Source organism: Chrysoperla carnea, chromosome 5, assembly GCF_905475395.1.
Source record: "Chrysoperla carnea chromosome 5, inChrCarn1.1, whole genome shotgun sequence".
NCBI classification, from domain to species: domain Eukaryota; kingdom Metazoa; phylum Arthropoda; class Insecta; order Neuroptera; family Chrysopidae; genus Chrysoperla; species Chrysoperla carnea.
In genome coordinates this window covers 22245177-22267918 of record NC_058341.1, presented here as the reverse complement: position 1 = coordinate 22267918, position 22742 = coordinate 22245177, and the positions used below count along the sequence as shown (strand labels likewise).

At 28.5% G+C, this 22742-nt stretch overlaps 2 protein-coding genes and 1 non-coding gene across 4 annotated transcripts in view; all 3 read right to left on the bottom strand.

Moving 5' to 3' along the window:
• Nucleotides 1-8445, bottom strand: part of LOC123299886 — a 37057-nt gene extending 28612 nt beyond the window's left edge. Inside the window, exon 1 of the mRNA XM_044882289.1 lies at nt 8170-8445. The gene's annotated coding sequence lies outside the window, so the exon portion shown is untranslated. The remainder of the gene's footprint in view (nt 1-8169) is intronic.
• An 8006-nt stretch (nt 8446-16451) lies between these two features.
• Nucleotides 16452-16523, bottom strand: Trnae-uuc. The gene has a single exon. It is a non-coding gene; the product is annotated as a tRNA-Glu (tRNA).
• Nucleotides 16524-19339: 2816 nt separating this feature from the next.
• On the bottom strand, nt 19340-22036 carry LOC123299747 (nascent polypeptide-associated complex subunit alpha). Of its 2 annotated transcripts, none has more exons than XM_044882077.1 (4): nt 21898-22036; nt 20903-21400; nt 20099-20365; nt 19340-19853 (listed from the first exon to the last, which is right to left on the bottom strand). In XM_044882077.1, exons 2-4 carry the CDS (start codon nt 21398-21400, stop codon nt 19839-19841), a joined length of 780 nt encoding a protein of 259 aa, XP_044738012.1. In that variant the 5' UTR covers nt 21898-22036; the 3' UTR covers nt 19340-19838. The 2 variants fall into 2 exon arrangements, with proteins under 2 accessions (XP_044738012.1, XP_044738010.1); XM_044882075.1 differs by lacking the exon at nt 21898-22036 and adding an exon at nt 21473-21613.
• Nucleotides 22037-22742: the final 706 nt, after the last annotated feature.

Below are 22742 nucleotides of genomic sequence, written 5' to 3'. Positions count from 1 at the left end.
AATCTGTAACAAGGGATATCCTTTTTTTATGGTATTCGTTTACTTGATCGTGAATTCCATAATAAATTAACTCCAGGAAATTCTTTAAATAAGAAGTATGCACCCACAAAAAGGATGTCTCGACTTTTAAAAAGAATTACATATTGTTTCTGTCTTTTAATATGAATATTGTCGTAATAAATGTACAGCATATTGTCTCGTATATGTACGTTGAATTAACGATTTGAATACTATATCCGTTCACTTGTAAAAAAAATGTTGATTACTCATTCATAAATAAATAAATAATAAATGAAAAAAAGAGAAATAAATTATTAATATACTAATAATAATAATTGAAAGTCTTATGTAATGTCCGTTATGCATTTTAATGACATTTAACAGTAAAGTTTAATATAAATAAATCATTATCACTTTGAATTTGGAAGTATTTTTTTTTTTTTATATCCAAGAATATTCATGGCAGTTAAATTAAATTTTTTCGATTCTGGTGACGTCATAAAGTTAAAAAATTCGATTTTTTTGATAACACACGTAATTTTGATCCGATCTAATTGAAATAATTTTTAAAACCCTCTAATTTTGGGTCATTCTTAACAGCTGTTATGTCAATTTTTCCCTAGTTATCACTTATGTGCTAAATTCCGGAACCAGGGTTCCACATTCTGAAAACCTATTAGAGCTAGGTTAATATTGATCACAAATTTGAAAAGTATGACCCAAATTTAGTAGAATTACATACTTGTTTTATCAAAATTGGATAAAATTTGAATGTGATAGAGCAAAATTAAATTTTTTGAATTCTGATGACGTCATGAAGTTAAAAAATTCGATTTTTTTGATAACACAGGCAAATTTGATCCGATCTTATTGGAATTTTTTTTTGAAAACCACTAATATTTGGTTATTCTTTTCAGCTGTGATGTCAATTTTTCGCTAGCTATCACTTATGTGCTTAATTCCGAGACCAGGACTCCACATTTTAGAAACCTATTAGAGCTAGGTTAATTTTGATCACAAATTTGAAAAGCATGACCCAAATTTAGTAGGATTGCATACTTGGTTTATCAAAATTGGATAAAATTTGAATGTGATAGAGCAAAATTAAATTTTTTGAATTCTGATGACGTCATGAAGTTAAAAAATTCGATTTTTTTGATAACACAGGCAAATTTGATCCGATCTTATTGGAATTTTTTTTGAAAACCACTAATATTTGGTTATTCTTTTCAGCTGTGATGTCAATTTTTCGCTAGCTATCACTTATGTGCTTAATTCCGAGACCAGGACTCCACATTTTAGAAACCTATTAGAGCTAGGTTAATTTTGATCACAAATTTGAAAAGCATTACCCAAATTTAGTAGGATTGCATACTTGGTTTATCAAAATTGGATAAAATTTGAATGTGATAGAGCAAAATTAAATTTTTTGGATTCTGATGACGTCATAAAGTTAAAAAATTTTATTTTTTTGATAACACAGGTAAATTTGATCCGATCTTATTGGAATTTTTTTTGAAACCCACTAATTTTGGGTCATTCTTTTCAACTGTGATGTCAATTTTTTGCTATCTATCACTTATATGCTTAATTCCGGAACCAGGACTCCACATTCTTAAAACCTATTAGAGCTAGGTTAATTTTGATCACAAATTTGAAAAGTATGACCCAAATTTAGTTGGATTACATACTTGGTTTATCAAAATCGGATAAAATTTGGATGTGATAGAGCAAAATTAAATTTTTTGGATTCTGATGACGTCATAAAGTTAAAAAAATTTATTTTTTTGATAACACAGGCAAATTTGATCCGATCTTATTGGAATTTTTTTTGAAACCCACTAATTTTGGGTCATTCTTTTCAGCTGTGATGTCAGTTTTTCGCTAGTTGTTACTTATGTGCTGAATTCCGGTACCAAGGTTCCACATTCTGAAAACCTATTAGAGCTAGGTTAATATTAATCACAAATTTGAAAAGTATGACCCAAACTTAGTAGGATTACATACTTGATTTATCAAAATTGGATAAAAATTGGATGTGATGGAGCAAAATTAAATTTTTTGGATTCTGATGACGTCATAAAGTTAATAAATTCAATTTTTTTGATAACACAGGCAAATTTGGTCCGATCTTACTGAAATTTTTTTTGAAAAATATAGAAATTGATCAATTGGTCTCAAGCCATGGTCGGGCTGTTGTTAATAGTATAATTCAATGGCTGTATGAATTTGCAGGTTATTTTGCACCTCGTGTATATATGAAATGTGATGAAAAAACTTAACAAAACAAGTCTTAAGGTAGTACCAGCATGAAATCACTTTTCGACAGATTTGGCCGAATTTTTTTTCTCGGGTTTATAATAGCTTTATTTATGAATTCCTAAAATTTCATAATTTTTGACCGTTTAGATCGCGAGATATTTAAAGACAAAGTTCGCGATTTTGAGGGTCATGTCCCATTTAAAGCATGTAAAATGTCCGGTCTCTCCAACTATTTTTTATGATATTATTATATATTGAAGAAAAAGTAGAAAAAAATGTTTATACAATACAATTCTAAAAAAAAAATTTAGAAATTAATTTTCACTTTCGAGATATTAATTTTGACGTAAATTGATCGAAATTGGGACGTTGGCATAATTATTTCCCATTTTAAACGGTCAAAATTTCTGAAACTTTGGGAATTAATAGTAAGCATTATTAAATTCTTAAATTTAATTTTTCGTTAAATTCTGTCGAAAAAAAAATTGTACCATTGCTTTAACATAGAAACTGCAAATACCATGCTGGAACATCGTTAAATTGACTTTGAACATTTTATACTTCTCGTAGTAGAAGGTCTGTTTGTTAAAAGGTGTATTTGATTGACTCCAAAAAATAAACAAAAACTATACAATAAATGAATAAATAATACAGTTGATAAATATGTAAATTCAGTTAATTTAAATATCATGTAGACATAAGTGACAATATATCTGTAAAATATAGAGGCACCTAAAAATAAATTTTGTAAAATATAATGTATTTTATTATGTACGTTGGTATGTATTACTTGACCAAAAATATAAATAAAACTAATATAAACAACTAACATGATTAATTGTCTAAAAATCTTGTATACTGAATGGCAGTATTTGAATTGTTTAAAATATGACCAGAAAAAAAAGACAAAAAAACAAAAATCTATAAACTGCGACAAAAAATTGTGGATTTTTTTTAACAGAGGATATTTTGTTCCTGGCATCTTTTAGCATATACTATGCATGTATAGTAGTAATACTAACATTATAGATTTCGATAAATTTACTAAAATTTTAATGAGCTCTAATGAGTATCTTTGCGAAAAATCATTATTTTTGGAACCTCAATAGCTCATTTGAAAACTTATACTTTCTAGTTTTAGAATTGCTAAAAATTTAAACTTATTTTTTACTGAAATTGCTGTGGCTATCAAGAAACATTGGCGTAGATACCTGCAATTATACTTTTAGGGAAAGTGTAAAAGTGTCAATTTTTCTTGAATATCTTGAAACTTTTTATAGTTTATTTTCAAGAAAAATAAACAAACAACGCTTCTAAATTTCATTTCAAATTTAGGGATATCATTTCTCACCTTTTCAACCCCCTAATACATAGGAGAAATGGAAGATAAAATACAAGTTTTCAAATTGAACTATTCAGGTTGAAAATTCAATGACTTTTCACAGAGATGTTTGAAATCTTGTGTTTTTAAAATGATCCTTTAATACTTTTGATAAGTATAACTTTAAAATACAATATGGATACAACAGTCAACTTTCATAATATGTATTTTGCGTATGACATCATAACATGTAAGTTCATATTTGTATAAAGGTGTGGCAAATTCTAAAGTGATTAATCTATATACAATCATTATACGCGAAATTAAATATAAAGTTTAATTATAAATGCCACTATTTATATGATTACTGTCAATTAAGTAAGAAAACAATAAAAATTATGTAGGGAGAGGCAAAGTCTGGAGACATAGATAATATCTATTTGGAGAAGTGAAAGTTTGCCCTCATCAATACCACTGACCAGTTAATACTTAGTTCTAATTTCCACCCGAATATTTCCATCCGAAAACAAAGACTTCGATGAATTTTAGGCTGAACGAGCATGGGTTGAACAAGCCTTAATTGCCCAGCTTTGACCAAGTTTTATAAATTAAGCCCTGCAAATTTATAGCAGGGATATATTCTGTAAATGAAGCACCTAACGCGAAATTCAATTTTTTTAGCTTATCAACAAACTTGGTTGAAGACCGACACCCAACGTTGAGTAGATGTTACCATTCGATACTGATACGTGACTTTAAACTATTTTCGTGAGAATTGAAGCAAAATATTATTGAACGAATTATTGCGATGCTCCTTTGGGAAAAGTGTAAAAGAAAAATAAAAATGTTTTCTTTGAAAATTGTAGTAAAATTCAGTTTCGAAGCTAATTTTGACGCTAATTATGGAAATCGCATTAATTTGAAAGTTTTGACTGTCTATTTGAAGATATGCCCTTGTCAGTTAATTAGAATTTAAATTTGAACCTTACGAAGGTCACCTCTCTCATGGACCATGAACGATTTTACCAGTAATATTGTTTACGTGAAAATTGGAGAAAATATTTGTATTCGAATTTTTTAGATTTTCTTAACGAATTGTATCCCATGGAAAAAAATGTAAAAAAAATGAAAAATGAAATTAGGTCAAAATCCTTATTTTGACCTAAAAATTATGAAAATTGCATTAATTCGAATCCGAAAAATAACTTGATTTCACACTATAGTCATTTTTATGTGCAAAATGTATTGATATCAGGATTCATTTAATGTCTCATATGGGGAAAAACTGTACAGACCTCTTTTTAAAGGACTCAAACAAGACAAGTTTAAATTAAAATGTATGTTAAAACCATTGACAATGCAAATAAAAAATGGTATTAGAGTTTATAGATGCATGAACTTAAAATAATTGAATATTTTCACGGAAGTCTTTCATAGAGATACTTACTTTTAATTGATAGTCATGTCGGATATTCGCTAGAAAGCACGCAAATTTACTCTAAACATAAAATAAATCTATTTTTTTATTACCATAATTTCAAGTAATGTTTTAATGATTTTTGTTGCATGTTTTTTAATTATTTATGCAACAATTCTTACAGTTTACATTGTTTATTGATATGTCTGAAGTTATCTCTACGAAGTGTTAATAAATATTGTAAATAAAAATTGCAATTCTTTATTCTAGCAAAAATTTCTTCAACAACACCATAATTTGAAATAAATTTCATATGAACACTTTTGCCCGACAACACTTAACCAAGGGTGTTATTAAAAAAATTAAATTTTTTAAGAATGGAGTACGACAAATGCAAAAATATTTGAGACAACTTCTGACAGAACCATTCGTATATCCTTTTTGTTAAATGGTTTTTTGTTAAATCTTTAGATGTGCTATTTAAACAACTTTTACTCACTATTTATGTTTTTATTAAAATGACAACAAGCGAAATTAATATTCATAAGTTTTAAGCTGATGAAATAATAAAAAATTTCTGGGCCTCATAATACAAAAGCGTGGTTTTTTTATTGACACCTTTGTTATTAAACCATGTATATATGAAATATATCAAGGTATATTAGGTTTAGTCCCAAGTTTGTAACGCTTAAAAATATTGATATAATTAGTCCATTTTCGGTTGTCTGTCTGTCAACACGAAAAATGATATCAAACTGAAATTTACAGCGTGCTCTGGACATAAGAAGTCAGGTTGAGTTCGCAAATGGGTAACATAGATCAATTGGGTCTTGGGTCCGTAGGACGCATCTTGTAAACCGTTAGATATAGAATAAAAGTTTAAATGTAAAAAATGTTCCTTATAAAAAAATAAACTTTTTTTGAAAAATTTTTTGGTAAACATCACTGTTTACCCACGAGGGCGTAAATTATATAGTATGTATTATATGGGAATATCAGTTGTGTATGTGTGACATGTATGTTTGTGTAATGTGACAGTGTAAACAACACAGTCTGTACATGGTATTTCAATAATTAACTCAGTAAATTGTTTGTTTTCACTTGTTATTTTTAAAGTCTGATTTAAAAAAAAAATTCAATCTGCTAGTCTGCTATACTTCAGCAAAATACTCCTTTTCCCAGGCCCTTACAACAATGTTCTCGATTTTCTAAAATTCTTAAACGAAATTTATGAACAAAACCATAAAAAACATAATATTCTTCTTAACATTAATTCTATTAATATATCCAATTTTTGAAAGTTACATATTGTATTTGTTTAAATAAGTTGTAGAAATTTTTTAATAATATGTTTTATTTACAAACATTTTTGTTATCATTATTATTAATAACAATAATAATAATAAAAATAACTCTAATTAATTCGATAAATAATATAAAAATACCTACTTATTTGTTGTTAAATTTATATAATTAAAATTATTAGAGCAGTTAGTACTCACTTATAATAAATGTTAGAAAATATAATAAAAATAAGCCTAAATAGTCACTCATTACTTTTTTATACGAAGAAGCCAATCGGAAAATGTGCGTAAAAGATAATCCGTAAGGATGAGATGTAGATTTGACGCTTACCATTTTTACATATTTGAGTACGTTTCGGCCAAATTTTAATTTAAAGGGTTAAAAAACTTGCCCCCCCCTCTACGAATTTAACTGTTGTTAAAGATCTCATGCTTTTACGTATTTTACCTTTAACTTCAAGCTTTGAATTTAAAACTAAAAAGGGTATGGATACCAATTTATAGTCTTTGAAGTATCTGCAACTCCGCTCATCTAAAATACGACATTCAATCATTAACCTGATATTGATTCTGAATCTTTTTTCATATTTTCAAATCAGATACAATCGTATTTTTGTATTTTTCACCCCTTAAACCCAGTTGTTTAAATCTTGATGTTTCGTTTAAATAAAATTGTCATCTGTAAAGTTCATATCAAAATTTTCTTAATAAATAATTTTAATTAATTTTCGCTGGTATTTTTTTCAAACGCATAGCAAGAAGAGGTAATGGCAGAAAATTGTCAAAATTTACCCCTCTCACCTATTTTCGATATTTTTTAGCATTAATAAACAAAGGGATCATTTCAGTTGAGTGAATAGGGGATGGGACTAAATTTTTGTTATCACTTCAGATGAAGAATTCTCACTTCACGAATAGAAAAGTGCAGTTGGTTTTTAAAAATCTTTAAAATTCCTAATTAAACAAAAAGGAAGATATCCACTAGTGACGCTATATACGTGGGTATCGCCATAGAGATTAAATATAAAACTTTTTTTTTGCTAAAAGGAGATGGGCAACCTTTGAATGCAATCTTTGATTGCTTATAACTTCTTCGTTTTTTAATCAAATTTAATTTAACTTTCAAATTTTGTCATGGTATCAAGTTTTACATTTTTATGGGTAATATGGCCAATTCGACATCAAGATTATCCCCTATTATAGCTTACACAAGATAAAAATTTAAAAAAAATTTCCTTGCGACTATATTCTTTCTTCTCTGGTTTTTTTATAATGTGAACAAGTCAATATCGAATCTATCATAAAATGTATCCACTTTCGATATCTTTCTGCACATATGGTTTATATAACTAAACCTTATAAATAACATTCAAGGTTTATTTTTAATTATCTTTGTCTAGTAACCGGATTTACTTTATTTACCTTCTTTTTTTAATATTAAATCATACATACACTTATAAGGCACCACTGCAGAACACTTTCCTCAGGGTCATAATTAAATAATATTATAAATTCAGTGGCGGATTTCCGAAATAAACCCAGATGGCAATTCTTTAAGGAGGAGAGGTTCCGTGTTACGATTAAGTAAGTAAAATAGTCTTAATATTGAAGATTATTTAACAGAAGTGATTATGAGCTCATGGCGCCTTGATTTAAAGACAAATTCCATAGAATTTGCTTGCAATGAAACGAGTAAAAACGTCGATACTGTTAATTAACTTTAACTTTTTTTTAAATCTTCCTGTTGAAGATCCGTGTAAGGTCCTCAGGTTAAGTAAGCAATAATTGCAACCACTTCCTTAAATCCGCCACTGTATATTCTAAATTTAATTAAATAAAAGTGAAAAAAATACTCAAAATCTTACCTTCAGTTTGAAATAACCATATGAAAAACAAAACACAAAAAATTTAAACTTTAAAAAAACCACATAAATTTTATAAAAAATGTTTTCAATTTAAATAAATAACTGAAAAACTATTTTCACCAATCACATTATTAGGAACACAACCAATGTAACACAATACAATTTTGAACAATTGTTATAGTTCTCAACATTGGAACAATTCGAAATTTTCGTTTATTCGTAAATATTATGCACAAATTTATGTATATAATATAGATAATTCGTTATTAATGACGGAGGTCCATACACATATAAGCTACGATTAGTAATGAGCGCGAGTATTGATGGGGATAAGTTGAAAATAAAATTGAATAATATTTATTTTTAAAACAAATGAAAACAAACAATGGATTGAGTCAGTTGTTGAAATACCATGTACAGAAAGAGTTAAATATTAGTGCTAGCATTAATAGAAGAGTTTGAAAAATTAATACCTTTCGGCCACCATTAAATGGTTTTCGAAATTTTTATTTGTTTTTTGAGAATATTTCACAAGACCACTAATTGAAGCTGCCTGCAAATTTTCAACTCCCTATTTTTTATAGTTTGGGAGAAAATGGACACCACAGTTTTGTCCTAATTTGCGCCCTCATGGATAAGCAGGGATGTTAACGGAAAAATGACTTTAACAAAAGTTGTTAATTTTTTTTATAAGGAACATTTTTTACATTTAAACTTTTGTTCTTTGTTTTGTTACTCATTATCGAAATCATCCCCACTTTTTAGATTTTGAGCACGATATAAATATTTTAGCTTAATATCTCCTTTCGTTTTTGAGTTATCGTGTTTCCAGCCGGACAGACAGACAACCGGGAATGGGCTTTTAGGGTGATTTTAGGAACACTTATAGCAAAATTTTCTTCGTAGAATGAATATTTTTAATCGGTACAAACTTGGGACTAAACTTATTATACCTTGATATATTTCATACATGCATGGTATAAAAACTTACTGAGTAATATCAATCTACAAGGACGTTCGTATAGGTAATATATCTACCTTAGTATAGAGGTTTTATTAAAAAGAGATATTCTTATTTAATTTTGTGTAACTAAACTGAAATGTAAAGTCTATGTACAAAGTAACACAAAATTGAACACACTATTTATTAAGAGATGCTCTCAAAAAATGAGAATTTTCGTTTTTCCAAAAGCTATTAACATAGTCACGTATTTGACAATGTCTTCCTTAATTGGGGATTAGAATAACATTTTTGATATGAATGAAAGTTGGGCCGTTACATTTCGTTTGATTTTACCGAATTCTAATATAATTAATGAAAATTGTAATTCCTAATAACATTAAGGTAGTTCTATCTCAACAGTCCAGCCAAAATTATTGGCTCATTACCCATGCTATACGTATTAGACCGTAGGACAGAAAGGATGTTTTCAGCATATTTCTTAAGATTTTGCTTGCGTGACCAAACCATCTTAAGCAAGCATAACATTCTTATAAACTAAAGTTACTCATATTTAAAACAAGGTAATTACTTTTGTGAAACCTTGTATATGACACATTAATATAGTTGCAGTATATATTATTCATTAATTTTACCTTCTATTGGAATTATCTGAAATATCATTACTTTTTCCTTAGTAAATTTTTGCGTAGATATTGAGTCAAATCCGAGTTTTCCAATAATTTTCTCTAGTTTCCTTTTTGCAGCCATAACATAATGATTTCAAATCTCGTAGAAAATAAGCATATTATAAGGTTTAACAAAAGATGGTTTGGAAAAAGACATCTGATTAGAAAACTGATTTACTCGGAATCTTTTTCTTAGATTTTTCTAAGCGTTTTTATATTGGTGGGAGCGCAAGTCAATGCATTAAAAATTAATTTTTATTATAAAATAAGATAAGTACTGTAATCTACAATTTTTGAGATATCATGGAAACATTTTAATATTTCATTTTCGACTATTAACCAAATTTCCTTACATTTATGTCTACACATGTAATGAATAATTTAAAGCTATTTAAATGTGAAAGTCTATAATAAATCTAAATACTCCATACATTATTTATTAATTTTTTTTAAAGAAGAGTTTAAAAGTCATTGATTGTACATGAATATACGATAAATAAAACTATCAAAAAAGCGAAAGTATGGTCAGAAATATATGCATAAAATTTTTTGTACTTCACATTTTCATTACTTCCATGCAAGCACGAATATTTAATAAAAGTATTAAAAAGTAGAACATCCACGCTATGAAGGGAAAAAAAGTACAAAATAATTTTTAAGCTAAATAGTGTGAGATAGACATTCTTTATATTAATCTAATTAGTAATCGTCTATGGTATAAATAATTCGATAATTCGACACCACCTTGCAAAACGTCTGTCAAATTACCGTGGATCCACTGAAAATTAGATTTGCCAGACAAGTTTGCCGTTGCTAACACCGCACCGGATAGTAATCTAATAAAAAAGAAACCTTTTCGAATCATTTTAGTGTATTTATAATTTTAATATGATTTGATTTTTAATTAAATAATGTAATTTTAATTTGTTAAACAGAAATTAGGTTGCTTTTCTGGTGCTCATTTAGCGCAATTTCTCTCCTGAGCTTGACGAATATGGTTGTTTGTTGTGGAATTTTAGAATACCGATATGATATTCTAGCGAAAGTGAATCAATCGAAAGTACTTTGGTTATTTAATAATGGCTTTCTAAAAATTAGTTCATAATTTTGTTTTTTTAATTATAAAATACATAATTTTTATAAATTATAATTTATAATTGTATTCTTAATTTAATTTTAAAGAATATTTATTCCTAAAAAATATATAATTCAATTAAAAATGTATTATTATAAAATAAAAATGTATATGATTTCAAAATATAAGTTTTAAAGTACCTAACGGTCGAATTAATATTATCCTGAGCTTAGACATACTTTTTAATTCCTTAAGAGGAAGATATATAGCTACAAAACGCAATTAATTGCGAATATTTGAAAGATGATTTAATCAGAAATTGACTCTCATCAATGAAAATCTATTCGCTTGTTCAAATATGGTTTGTCCATTAGTAATTGTAGCGATTTTCAAACACCTATAAAAGGAAGTTCGGTGCCTAAAAAAGAAAGCCTCCTTATCTTTTGTTGGGTCTTATTTTTAAAAAGTTTTTACGTGTATTTTTTCCTTTCTTGGACAGTTTCCCAGTTAATATTTTGAACTGCAGTCGCTTCATCTCCCCTTTCGCTTAAGTTATCAAAGTAATTTTCTTTGATTATAGTCAATTAGATACCAAACAATTGAAAAGTTCCTGTTTTATTATATCTGTGTTATCGATAAAATTAAGAAGAAAACGCGTTTTAGGTATATAAAATGCATCTTTAAATTCACGCATAATCGCCTATTCAAATGAATTGAATAAATGCAATGAAGTGAAACTGATTTATTTCTTTATCAGACATTTATAAGTATAAGAACTAAGATATAATAATAAAACATTCGCGGTTATTACGTGATGAAAGTTTTTTCTTAAAATAAATATGTCAATGACTTGGATTCGCAAGATACCGCAAACAATATTAATTGATTAGAAAATATTATTTTATATACATATAAATATTTTCATTCAATCAATCTCTTCTATTCAAACTTGTCTTATTATTATAATTATTATCTTTCTTGATAGAAAGTTCTTGTTTTCAAATCGAAAATCGAAATAGAAAATTATATGATATCCTTAGGCTACCACCAAAGGACCTCGCACAAATTAGATGTAATCTGCATTTCGGTCAAACTTTTGTCAAATGATAGTCTAAAGAAAAGTTCCCATGGTCACAAGTCATGAAAATGACAGGATTTCATGTTATAGCTAAATTATAGTTGGAAAATGTACTTATTTGTGTAATATATGCCTACGTGTGTATAGGCAAATACATATACAGATATGTATAGCTATATGCATACATGTGTTTTTTAATGTAAGGGTGTTGTTTTTTAATTCTTGTTTTTTTGAAGAATATGTTACGAAATTCAAAGAAGAAACAGTGTTAAATGTTCAATGGATCACTAATATGAAGTGTTAAGATCAATATTTTCAGCTACATATATACATACATGATTTTTGACAATTAAATTACAATAATTTTTATTATATAAATAAGTACAAATATCTAATTTTAATTTAGCGAAAACATGAAATGCTATCATTTCATTATCATTTTCATGACTTTTGACCATGGGAACTTTTATTCAGAAAGACTTAAACTATCATTCCACAATATTGTGCGAGGTCCTTTATAAAGTAAAACAAAGTTGGCATCACATAACTTCTACGCCAACTTCAGCATTCTACGGCTAATGAGCTTTAGAGTTTTAAAACGAGACAAAAACAAAAAATTTTGAAATTTTTGGTTTATTTAATTTTACTAAAATAATCAGCAAAGCTGTAGAAAATACATTCCTACGCAATTAAAGTACATAAGATAATTGTCAACTAATACAAGTCAAAAATTTATTGGTGTAGGTTTTAAAGATCATATACATCACTGATTTGTTATTAGACAATATTTATATCAATTCGCTTCACTAAGATTATTTCATAGTAAAATGGTAAAATCAATTAAAGTTTTTTATCTAAATAATTAATAAATTTTTGTTAGTTAATAATTACCATGCAACAAATTTTTTAATTATTTTAATTATTTCTGGTTAAATATTATTTATAAGCGAATTATTATTCTGAGATGTGATGAAAATTTTATTTCCATGGTTTACGATTTAACCTCCAATTGTTATTAATTCATGCGTACCTAAATCAATTGATTGCATAATTAGAGTGAATAGGGAAAAACAAAAGAAAACTTTTCAGGGTTGCAAAAACAACACCACCAAGATTATATCTACTGTGATATCATAACCACGAAACTACCCCAAAGATGAAGAAAAACAAAATACGAAAAAATTTTGTGAATTTTGTATATGGAGTTTTCTGAAAAGTTTAAGTTCCCCCGAAATTTTACATAAAAGCAAGATCTAAGATTTCCCCACAAAAATTAAATTGCCATGCATTTTGTTCAATAAATCCATCGCCCTTTCAAACCATCTACCTTTTAAGAAAAACTGTTGGTTTAAATAAATCCCAAACGCAGTTTTTCAAAAAATTGAGTAAAAGATTCTCAAAAGCTCCAAACTTTCAAAAATAAAAACTAAAATACAAACTAGAGCAATAAAACCAACGTGATTGGTATGGTAAGTTTAGGAGTGAATAAATAGCGGGATCATATGTCCCGCATATGTCCCATACATGAAAGGGCATATGCCCTTTCATATAAACACCTTTATGTGGCTTAGAAGATCATTTCTATTGCGAAAGAATCTTACTTTTAGAAGATCAATACAGTCGTTCAAGCAAAGAACTTTCTCGAAAGTAACAACGGAAAAATAATCAAAGCCTCAAGAAACTCAAAAAAGTATGTTAAGCACGCGAACAAAAGATCGAAAAAAAGCTAACTGCTGAACGAACTGCTAAAAACTTAGAGCATCAAGTTACTAAAGTAGATCTAGTCAGATATTCCTAAGTCGTCTCATTTTACTTAAATTTTTTACTCTTTACTTACATTTATTACTGTCAGAAATACTAATACACCCAGAAGATGAATTCCTAAAATTGAGTTATTAATAATAACTCTAGGAACGTACAAAATTTACAATTCTAATAAATGACAGAAATTAGTCATGATATTAATCGCAATAAAATCTCCACATGATTTAAATTTTGACTGTTACAGTTATAAAATGTAAAATCCATTATTTAAAATCACTAGTTGGTATTTTAAAATTGGTGGGCTGTAAACTAACTTTGGTTTATTTGTTTTTTTCTTCATATAAATTTCTGCCATAATTCTGCTACACATAATCATATAGTCAAGAGATTAAAGATTTACTCCAGTCATAATGATGTAAAAAAAGGAAATTATAAAAAGGTTTATTGATGAATTCTAAGTAACTATCTGCAATGACTCATTTTAGGGTACATAGCGCCGGTGGCAAGTATTTAGGTTGCGTGATAGTTAGCGAAAAATTGACATCGCAGCTGAAAAGAATGACCCAAAATTACTGGGTTTCAAAAAAAATTCCAAAAAGATCGGATCCAATTTGCCTGTGTTATCAAAAAAATCGAATTTTTTAACTTTATGACGTCATCAGAATCCAAAAAATTTAATTTTGCTCTATCACATTCAAATTTTATCCAATTTTGATAAACCAAGTATGTAATCCTACTAAATTTGGGTCATACTTTTCAAATTTGTGATCCAAATTAACCTGGCTCTAATAGGTTTCAAGAATGTGGAGTCCTTGTCCCGGAATTAAGCACATAAGTGATAGCTAGCGAAAAATCTACATCACAGCTGAAAAGAATGACCCAAAATTACTGGGTTTCAAAAAAAATTCCAATAAGATCGGATCAAATTTGACTGTGTTATCAAAAAAATCGAATTTTTTAACTTTATGACTTTATGAAAATTAATGAACGCCTTTTACATGATTCTTTACAAACTTTTTGTTTTACGTAAAAAACATATGTTTTGTTTTACGCCTCTATTTCTTATGCACCGGGGTGGGTGCTTCCTTTACCACGCCCTAGTTACGGACCTGTCAATGAATAATGAGAGATCGACCAAGAAATGAATGAAAACTGCCCTTGATAAGAACTTCAACAATAGACATTACAGGTGACCTCATTACTAAATATAATATCAGCGGCAGGATATGGAACACCGGGAAATTTGACCCCTGTAAATTTATAACATGATTTAAAAAAATTTTTGTCACTAAACTAGTGATGATCACAGAAAATTGAAAACGAAAGGGAGAACGTTTTCTGCTTAAACGGATGGACCATTTTAATCTATTATGGCTAATAACTCGTTATGTAGTTCTGACATCTGATTGGATCTAGTTCTCTGGGTTGCTTTAATAGTCAATTTAGATCCTAAACGATAAGAGATAGAATTACACACTTTCAGATAAGGGAGTAGTGTCGAGAAACGATCATATACGCGTCAGAATTAAGGTCCGTTAGACTATAACAATTGAAGTTTTTGTCTAAAACTCATACGGTTTTCACCTGTATTCTTCCGACTAACTATAATATACCTTCCAACAGAATTTGACGTCATGTTTAATGTTGTTTTCTATAAACAGTACCTTGTTGGTTTTTATTATACATGATATCATCGCCTACATAAGAAATTATTATAAGAAAACTGATTGCTAATCAAGAGAATATGTATAATAAATAACTATACAATAGTGATGCGACGAATATTCGCATTGACAAGAAACAATGCGAATATTTTTAACCAGAAAAATTCAAATTATATATGAATATGTAACGAAAAAACAACATAATAAGATTTATCGCAAGCTAACCTCAAATCAAAACAAAGTTAAATTTACTTTTAATAGACTTATACGGTGTTTTATTAATAGATTTATACGATTTGTTTTTAATGGACTTATACGGCGGACCCTTTTGCGCTAACGAAGAGTTATATGCATTATGTTAATGGATAATGATAAAAGAGCCCATCACAGTAAAAGGAATCCATCTAACACCTAAAAATTATGAAGTGAAAATGACTGAAAAACATGTTACGCCCGCCAGACTAATAAAAATTAGTTAATTGTTAACTTTTTTTATTTTTGAATTAAACTACATGTTTTTCAGTCATTTTCACTTTAATTTTTTTGAGGTATTAGATGGGTGTCTTTTTCTGTTACGGGCTTATAAACCATAATAATTTGCGAGCGCTCCTTTGAAAGATTAACATTTGCATTCGTCCCATCACTAAGTATACATAGTCACAGACAACAAACTGAAAAATTTGAGTGGTGGTTATTATATTACCCACGACCTGCGAACCACGATCTGTAAACAGCCTTGAGGGACGACTGACTTCAGATTCTCAATATTATTCAAATATTGTCTTATTCAACAATATTAATTTTTTTTATTTAAATTATTACTATCTAACAAATATTCGATAAAAATAACGTTAATTTAATTTTTTTTAATTCACACTGCCCAGCTTAGCTGATTAACACATAATGGAAAGGTCACAAGAAAAAACACGAAAAAAATGAGTAAAATGTAAATTGTGAAAGTTCGAAAACGTTTCACCATAAATTAACTTTAAAATATTTCAGAAAAAATGAAAAGTATTTATAAAAATATTTTCAACAAATAAATGAATAAAAATTGGCATTTAAAAATATATTCCGATACCGGGAATCGAACCCGAGCCTCCTGGGTGAAAGCCAGGTATCCTAGCCACTAGACCATATCGGATATGTATGTTTCATAGTTAATTATAAGATTGGTCTATCCATATTAAAAATGCTTTTAAAATTTTTTGGCTCCTATTTCAGTTTTTAATCAAATTAGTTATATGCCCAAATTCATATCTAAGCATGTAAATTCCAAAAATTACATCGACAAATTTATTTTTTTGTCATTTTTTCCCTAAAAAAAACTGTAAATAAATTTTGATTAACCTCAATTTTTTTCACGTTATATATCTATAACTAACCGACGTACATTTGTTAATCAAAAATCGTACTTTTCTCCTATTCCCGTTTTTCAAAATGTGATAAGTAGAAGTTATTGTAATATATTTCAAAATGGGGAAAATACGCCGTAAACATAGCTTCGAGTTGCCCATCTATAGTGTTCCATATCATTCATAGAAGTAATAACAAACCTCTTTGATATCAACATACTTCGATAATATTATGGCGGTAAAATCTTCCCCCCTCTTAATATAATCAAATCATGTTGTTATAAAATTAATAATAATAGTTTCGATCAAAAGCTCTAGAAGCCTCATAAGTCTATACGTACTACGCACAATATTCGATAAAAAGTTATTGTTGTTCAATTAAAGTAGATGCTAATAAAGAATATTTTGGTTCTAGTACTTCTTGTAGTGATACGTACAAAATATTTGTGTACGACCGCATAAAGGCGAATGCGTATTAAATCAGCCTATTTCTGCTGAACAAGCCTTCTGGCTCTTTTTATAGTGCTATCCCAAAGACGAGCAGTTTCACAGTTTGATGTCATGTTCATTAAAATTGGCTGCGTTCAGGGAAATTTGGAAAATTTCTTAAATATAGTTCACAACTCTACCTTCAAGCATACTTAAAAAGTCTAGAAAAATAATTAAATTTTTCCGTCGCATAATTCTTCAAAAACTTACTTTCTATCTCGATTTTGCCCATACTTAATAATTTTTCAAGTCGTATACTTAAAACGACCAAGAGGTACTTATACATATAAAAAGTCAGACGTGATCAAATATTATTTTATTATTAATAACTAAGATAAAAAATACTGTTTGCAATTTGCAATTACTGTTGTTATTCGTGAATGATTCTAAAGTACGTTTTCCCAAATCATTTTTGACATTAATATTCATTACCGTTAACAAAAAAATTAATAATTCAAAAGAGCTTTAAGTATAGATAATTGTCATTAACGATCTTCAATATTTAAACAAAAAAATGGTTTATTAAAGTCTATCAATTGATTATTTATTCAATTAGATCCGTTGAACGTTTCGTACTCAAACGAATTGGATATTTTGAGATGACAAACTTCAGTGTTTAAAGATAGCAAAAATTCCCAGAATTGAAATAAAAAATCTATCTGAAATACTTTCTACCAGAAATGAAATTAAGAGTAAATTCTGAATCGATCAAACACAACTGGATCTTGAAAAACAAATGAAACTGAAAGCTTTAATATTTTAAGAAACACCAATTAAAATCCTTGTATGTATCGCGAAATAAATTTACAAGTCTGTCCGATTTGTCCGAAACATTAGAAAATTTATAACTATCAAATAATAATTTTTACATTTTCTTAAAACTTTCAAGTTTACACAATGTTAGTACTTTATCTGAAAGTTTACCACCAGAATTGGAAATCATATGCTAAAGCAAGAATAAATTGACCCAAATTATCATGGGAATTAATAACATCATTAATAATGAAATAATGCTATCAAGAAATCGAATATCCGAAGCACCACCCAGAATTCAAAATAACCCTAATGCCAAATTTAGCTGGAAGATAACTCGATATCTGAGACAAGTAACTCTTTCCACGTAACTTGAACTTATATTGACCAATTGGCCCTCAAACTTAGGAAAGAAAAAATTCAGTGATTTGAATTTTTACCCCTAGAAGATCTCTCTATACGTCGTCTTTATGAAGGATAGAATCCCTGTGGATTTGAAGGAAAATGACAATAAATTAACAACGGTGCACATGAAAATATAAAATATTTATTATATAGATGAGATCAATAGACTAAAAAAATGATTCAAGAAAAAGATTTTCAACAAAATTCGCAGTCAAATACAATCTCTTCTTCAATCTTAAATTCACTCAAATCCAAAGTTCGAAGCCGCATTGTTTTCTATCACAATTAATGATTACAAAAAACTTATTTTTTTAATGTCCTTGATGGAAAGACAATATATTGGTATGAGTAAAATCCTTAGGCGAAGAAAACACTTATGCAAAAACTTATGAAATTTTTTATTGACAGACTATGGGTTAGATGGTGGTTCGTGCCACGGTCGTATTGGATGGACATTGAATGAAATGACCAATTTTCCTGTTTATTTCTGTTAAAACATCTCCTTAATGTGATTCCCCATCGATGGACGTTTTTGGTTCAATGCAAACAGTCGCTTTAAAAATATGTTCCTAAAAGAAGGTCGTTCATTCGTTTTATTTTTTTTACTCCAAATTCAATTATTTTCGAAATTCGTCATTTTTGCCATTCTGGATATTATACAAACCCCCAAAATTTCAAACCATCGACGATCAAAAACCTTAAACTAAACGAAAGAAGACTTCCCATTACCTAAACTTGAAAATCTTTAAAGTGGAGGCTGTTTAAGCAAAAAGCGGTACAGCGAAAGAGAAAAGTACCATCTTAGAAAGCAATGTAGCAACTCGGGACCTACATCTAACTTTTTTTCTATTGGAGCAATTAGGTAAAAACGGATAAAAACTCGTAATATAAAATTAAGAATTTTTGTATTAATATTAATAAAAACGACATAAATAAATTTACAGTATATTGTTCTTTCTTACTTAAATTTCTTTTTATTTTTTAAAATCGACATTTTACTTTTGGAGAGTATAGAAATTATAACCAATACATGGTAGGTAATAATATTTATTCAGGGAGGAAATATTATTTTCATATGTACATCAAAAACCGTAAAATGACTCATTTTATCATACAAATTAATTGCAAAGCAAAAAAAATATATATTTTAATGACTAAATTAAATCGTTCAGCATTGTTCAAATTAATATTAATATAATTCATTATTTCGAGACTTTTCCGAGATCGGGTATTTTTCAAATATTATTTTACTCTCTTACATCATCGAAGTTTGGTGATGACTTAATAACGATGTAATGAAAAACAGAAAAAAACAAAATTATACGTGAATAATAATTTTTGAAATGAAAAATCCTCGATCTGAAAAGTATAATCTTCTTAACAGTTTTGGTGTACCAAAAACAAAAATGTGTGACAAACAAAATATACGGAAGGCGAGGAGTATAACTAGGAGAACGTTACATAGTAAGTTCCTGAAACAAAAGAAAATTATATATTAGAAAAAATATTTTCAAATACAACTTCGAAAATAAATAAATGTTTAAAGTCAGACAGCCAAGATTATACATCAGTATAGTTCTGATTAAAATTTGCGAAACTCTTGGGGTATCATCATACATGCTTACACTAAATGGATAATCGCACATGAAAAAGGTCTATTTCGAATTTTGCGATCAATCCCATAAAAAATTTACGATAATTTAAAAATAATAATTACCATAATAGCATTAACAATATCGTTTTGATTATTACGCAGCGCTCTTATCGCCTTCTGTCTTGTAACTGCGGCTTGGGACATAACCAATTCAATATCTTTTTCTTCAACTGGTGGTCCATCCGCTGCACCGGCATCTGCACCGCCTGCAGCGTCTTCTTCTTCACTTTCTTCGGCAATAGGTGCTACACTACCGGCACCACTTGCTCCAGTTAAAGATTCACCGGCTCCTCGTGCAGCTTCATTCTTGAATTTCTCAGCAGCAGCAACCTTTGAAAAAAAATAATTTTATTTAGTTTCAACTCATATTTGGTACTAATTTTAAAAATAATTCATTTCTGATACATCAGTCTGCCAAGTTTTTCTTCAAACTTTAAAGTTTTAAGACAAATAAATTATGCGAAACCTTGGTAAATCATCATTATATTATCGATAAAACCTTGCCCTTTAGCATTATAAAGATAAGAAAATTATTAACAAAGAAAAATTACTAATTAAAACATGCCCCGTTTTATGTAGAAAGTAATATTACTATTAATTTTGAATGGTAGGATCTAAAGCCTCCAATAAAATCCGAAAATAAAAAAGGCTCTAAAATTTTGTTATATGTATTCATAACTTTTAAATTTTTAAGACTCGTGTTTGCGTCTTTAAAACGATCATGAGTTATCGTAATCGTAGTCTACCCCCAAAGAACATAAAAATCAATGGCTCAAGTCAGCGTGTGGAGTAAATATTTTTGGAGCCAATTTCGTTGCCTAATATATTTTGTGCTGTTTAGGATTTAAGGTAGACATTTTAACAAACCTGTGCTTGTTGTGATAAGTCTTCAATTTTGGCTTCTCCAAATACAATATATGTATCACTGGCGGGATTTTTGAATACGTCAGGTTTGTTGATAACAAACAAAATATTCTTTGATTTTCGGATAGTAACTCTTGCAACACCTTGTACGGGTTTAAGTCCTAATTTTGACATAATTTTACGTGCTTTCTTTTCACCTCTTGACTGTTTAGCTTTTGAAACTACCATATCAATTGGTAAACCAGCTTCGGCTGCGGCAGCTTCAGCAGCTGCAGATGCAACCACAACTGGTTCATCATCATCGTCGTCATCGTCATCATCATCGTCACTTGGTTTGGCTTTTGATGATTTATTTTTTAAAACTGGTGGTGGTGGTGTTGGTTCTGTGTTTTCTTCTAAATCTGGAATTGATCCAGATTCACTTTCTGTATTTGAACCGGCACTTTCTGCTTTTGGATCTGTCATTGATGCAGTTGCTTTTAGTTCTGTTAATTCTGGCATCTAGAAAAAATATTTCAAGGTTATAATGTGAGGTTAGGTAATACAACGCAAAATTTAACGAGGGAAAATTACCTAATTCCAAGCAACTTTTTCTTAAGAAAAAACTTAACGAAAAAGTTGTCGTTTATACACACAGAAAAAATTTATATAAAAAACAAGGGCATTAAAAATAAACTTTAAAATGGCGTTTTGTTAACACCGGTCTAATTAAAGAAATTCAATGATTTTAACAAAAACTATGAATGATACATAAAACAATATTAATTAATGTAAAATTTAAAAATTAAAGATGAGAAATATCAAAAAAATTAACGAAGAATTCAAATAATATTAGAAAACATCAAAAACGACAAGGCCATGCAAAAACTTGACGAAATTTTGTATGTAATCATGTGAATTTATAATGAAAATAATAAAAAGAAATGATGGATATATGAAAACTAATCAATCTTATAAGATATTAATGAATGATGTATTAGATAATTTTAGATTTTTACCTTCGTATTTTTGTAATCACACACTTTTGTAGAATTACGAGAAAAACCAATTCAAACTGAAGTTAGCATTTAAATGATAAACATGTTTTATCTATGGTCATGATTTAGTCAGTCTTACCAACTACAAGTTGGAACTTTCCGTAAACTTTATAATTTACAAGCTGTAGTTATATATAGTTATGTAAGTCGAAAACAGATGGCAGTCAATTATAAATTAAATGTTCGAATAAAAAACAATTTTCGAATTTGAAATATAGGATTCATATTCGTTGTTAGCTACTTTTCGAGCTCTTCTCGTTTTTTAGTTATGGTGTTGACAGACGAGCAGACCGACAGTCAGGCAGACGGGCAGCCGTAAATAAACTAATTAGGTGATTTTATGAACACTTATATCAAAATTTTGTTCGTAGCATCAATATTTTTAAGCGTTTCAAACTTGGGACTAAACTTAGTATACCTACCCTTGATATATTTCATATATACCTACATGGTATAAAAATGAACAGTAAGCCTTGAAATTCTAAATAGTCAAGGAATATGAAAGCACACAAAGAAGATATGGAAGAGAAAGCTTACAGCAGATTAACCTGCCGAAGTTATTACTGCTTCATTATCCGTTCGGGAAACATGACAATTGTGGTTGAAGTTAAAAATAGGTGAGAATTATTACAGTAAATTTTTCGTCATTTTTAGACATAAGTTGTTCGTTATAATAATTTTGACTTCGAAATGTATAAGTGACTTTGTTAAAAATCACATTCTTTAAAAACGCTTCTTAAAAACTGAAAGAAAATTTAAGGTTCTTGTTTATTTAAAATTCAGTTTTTATTGATGAATATGGAAAA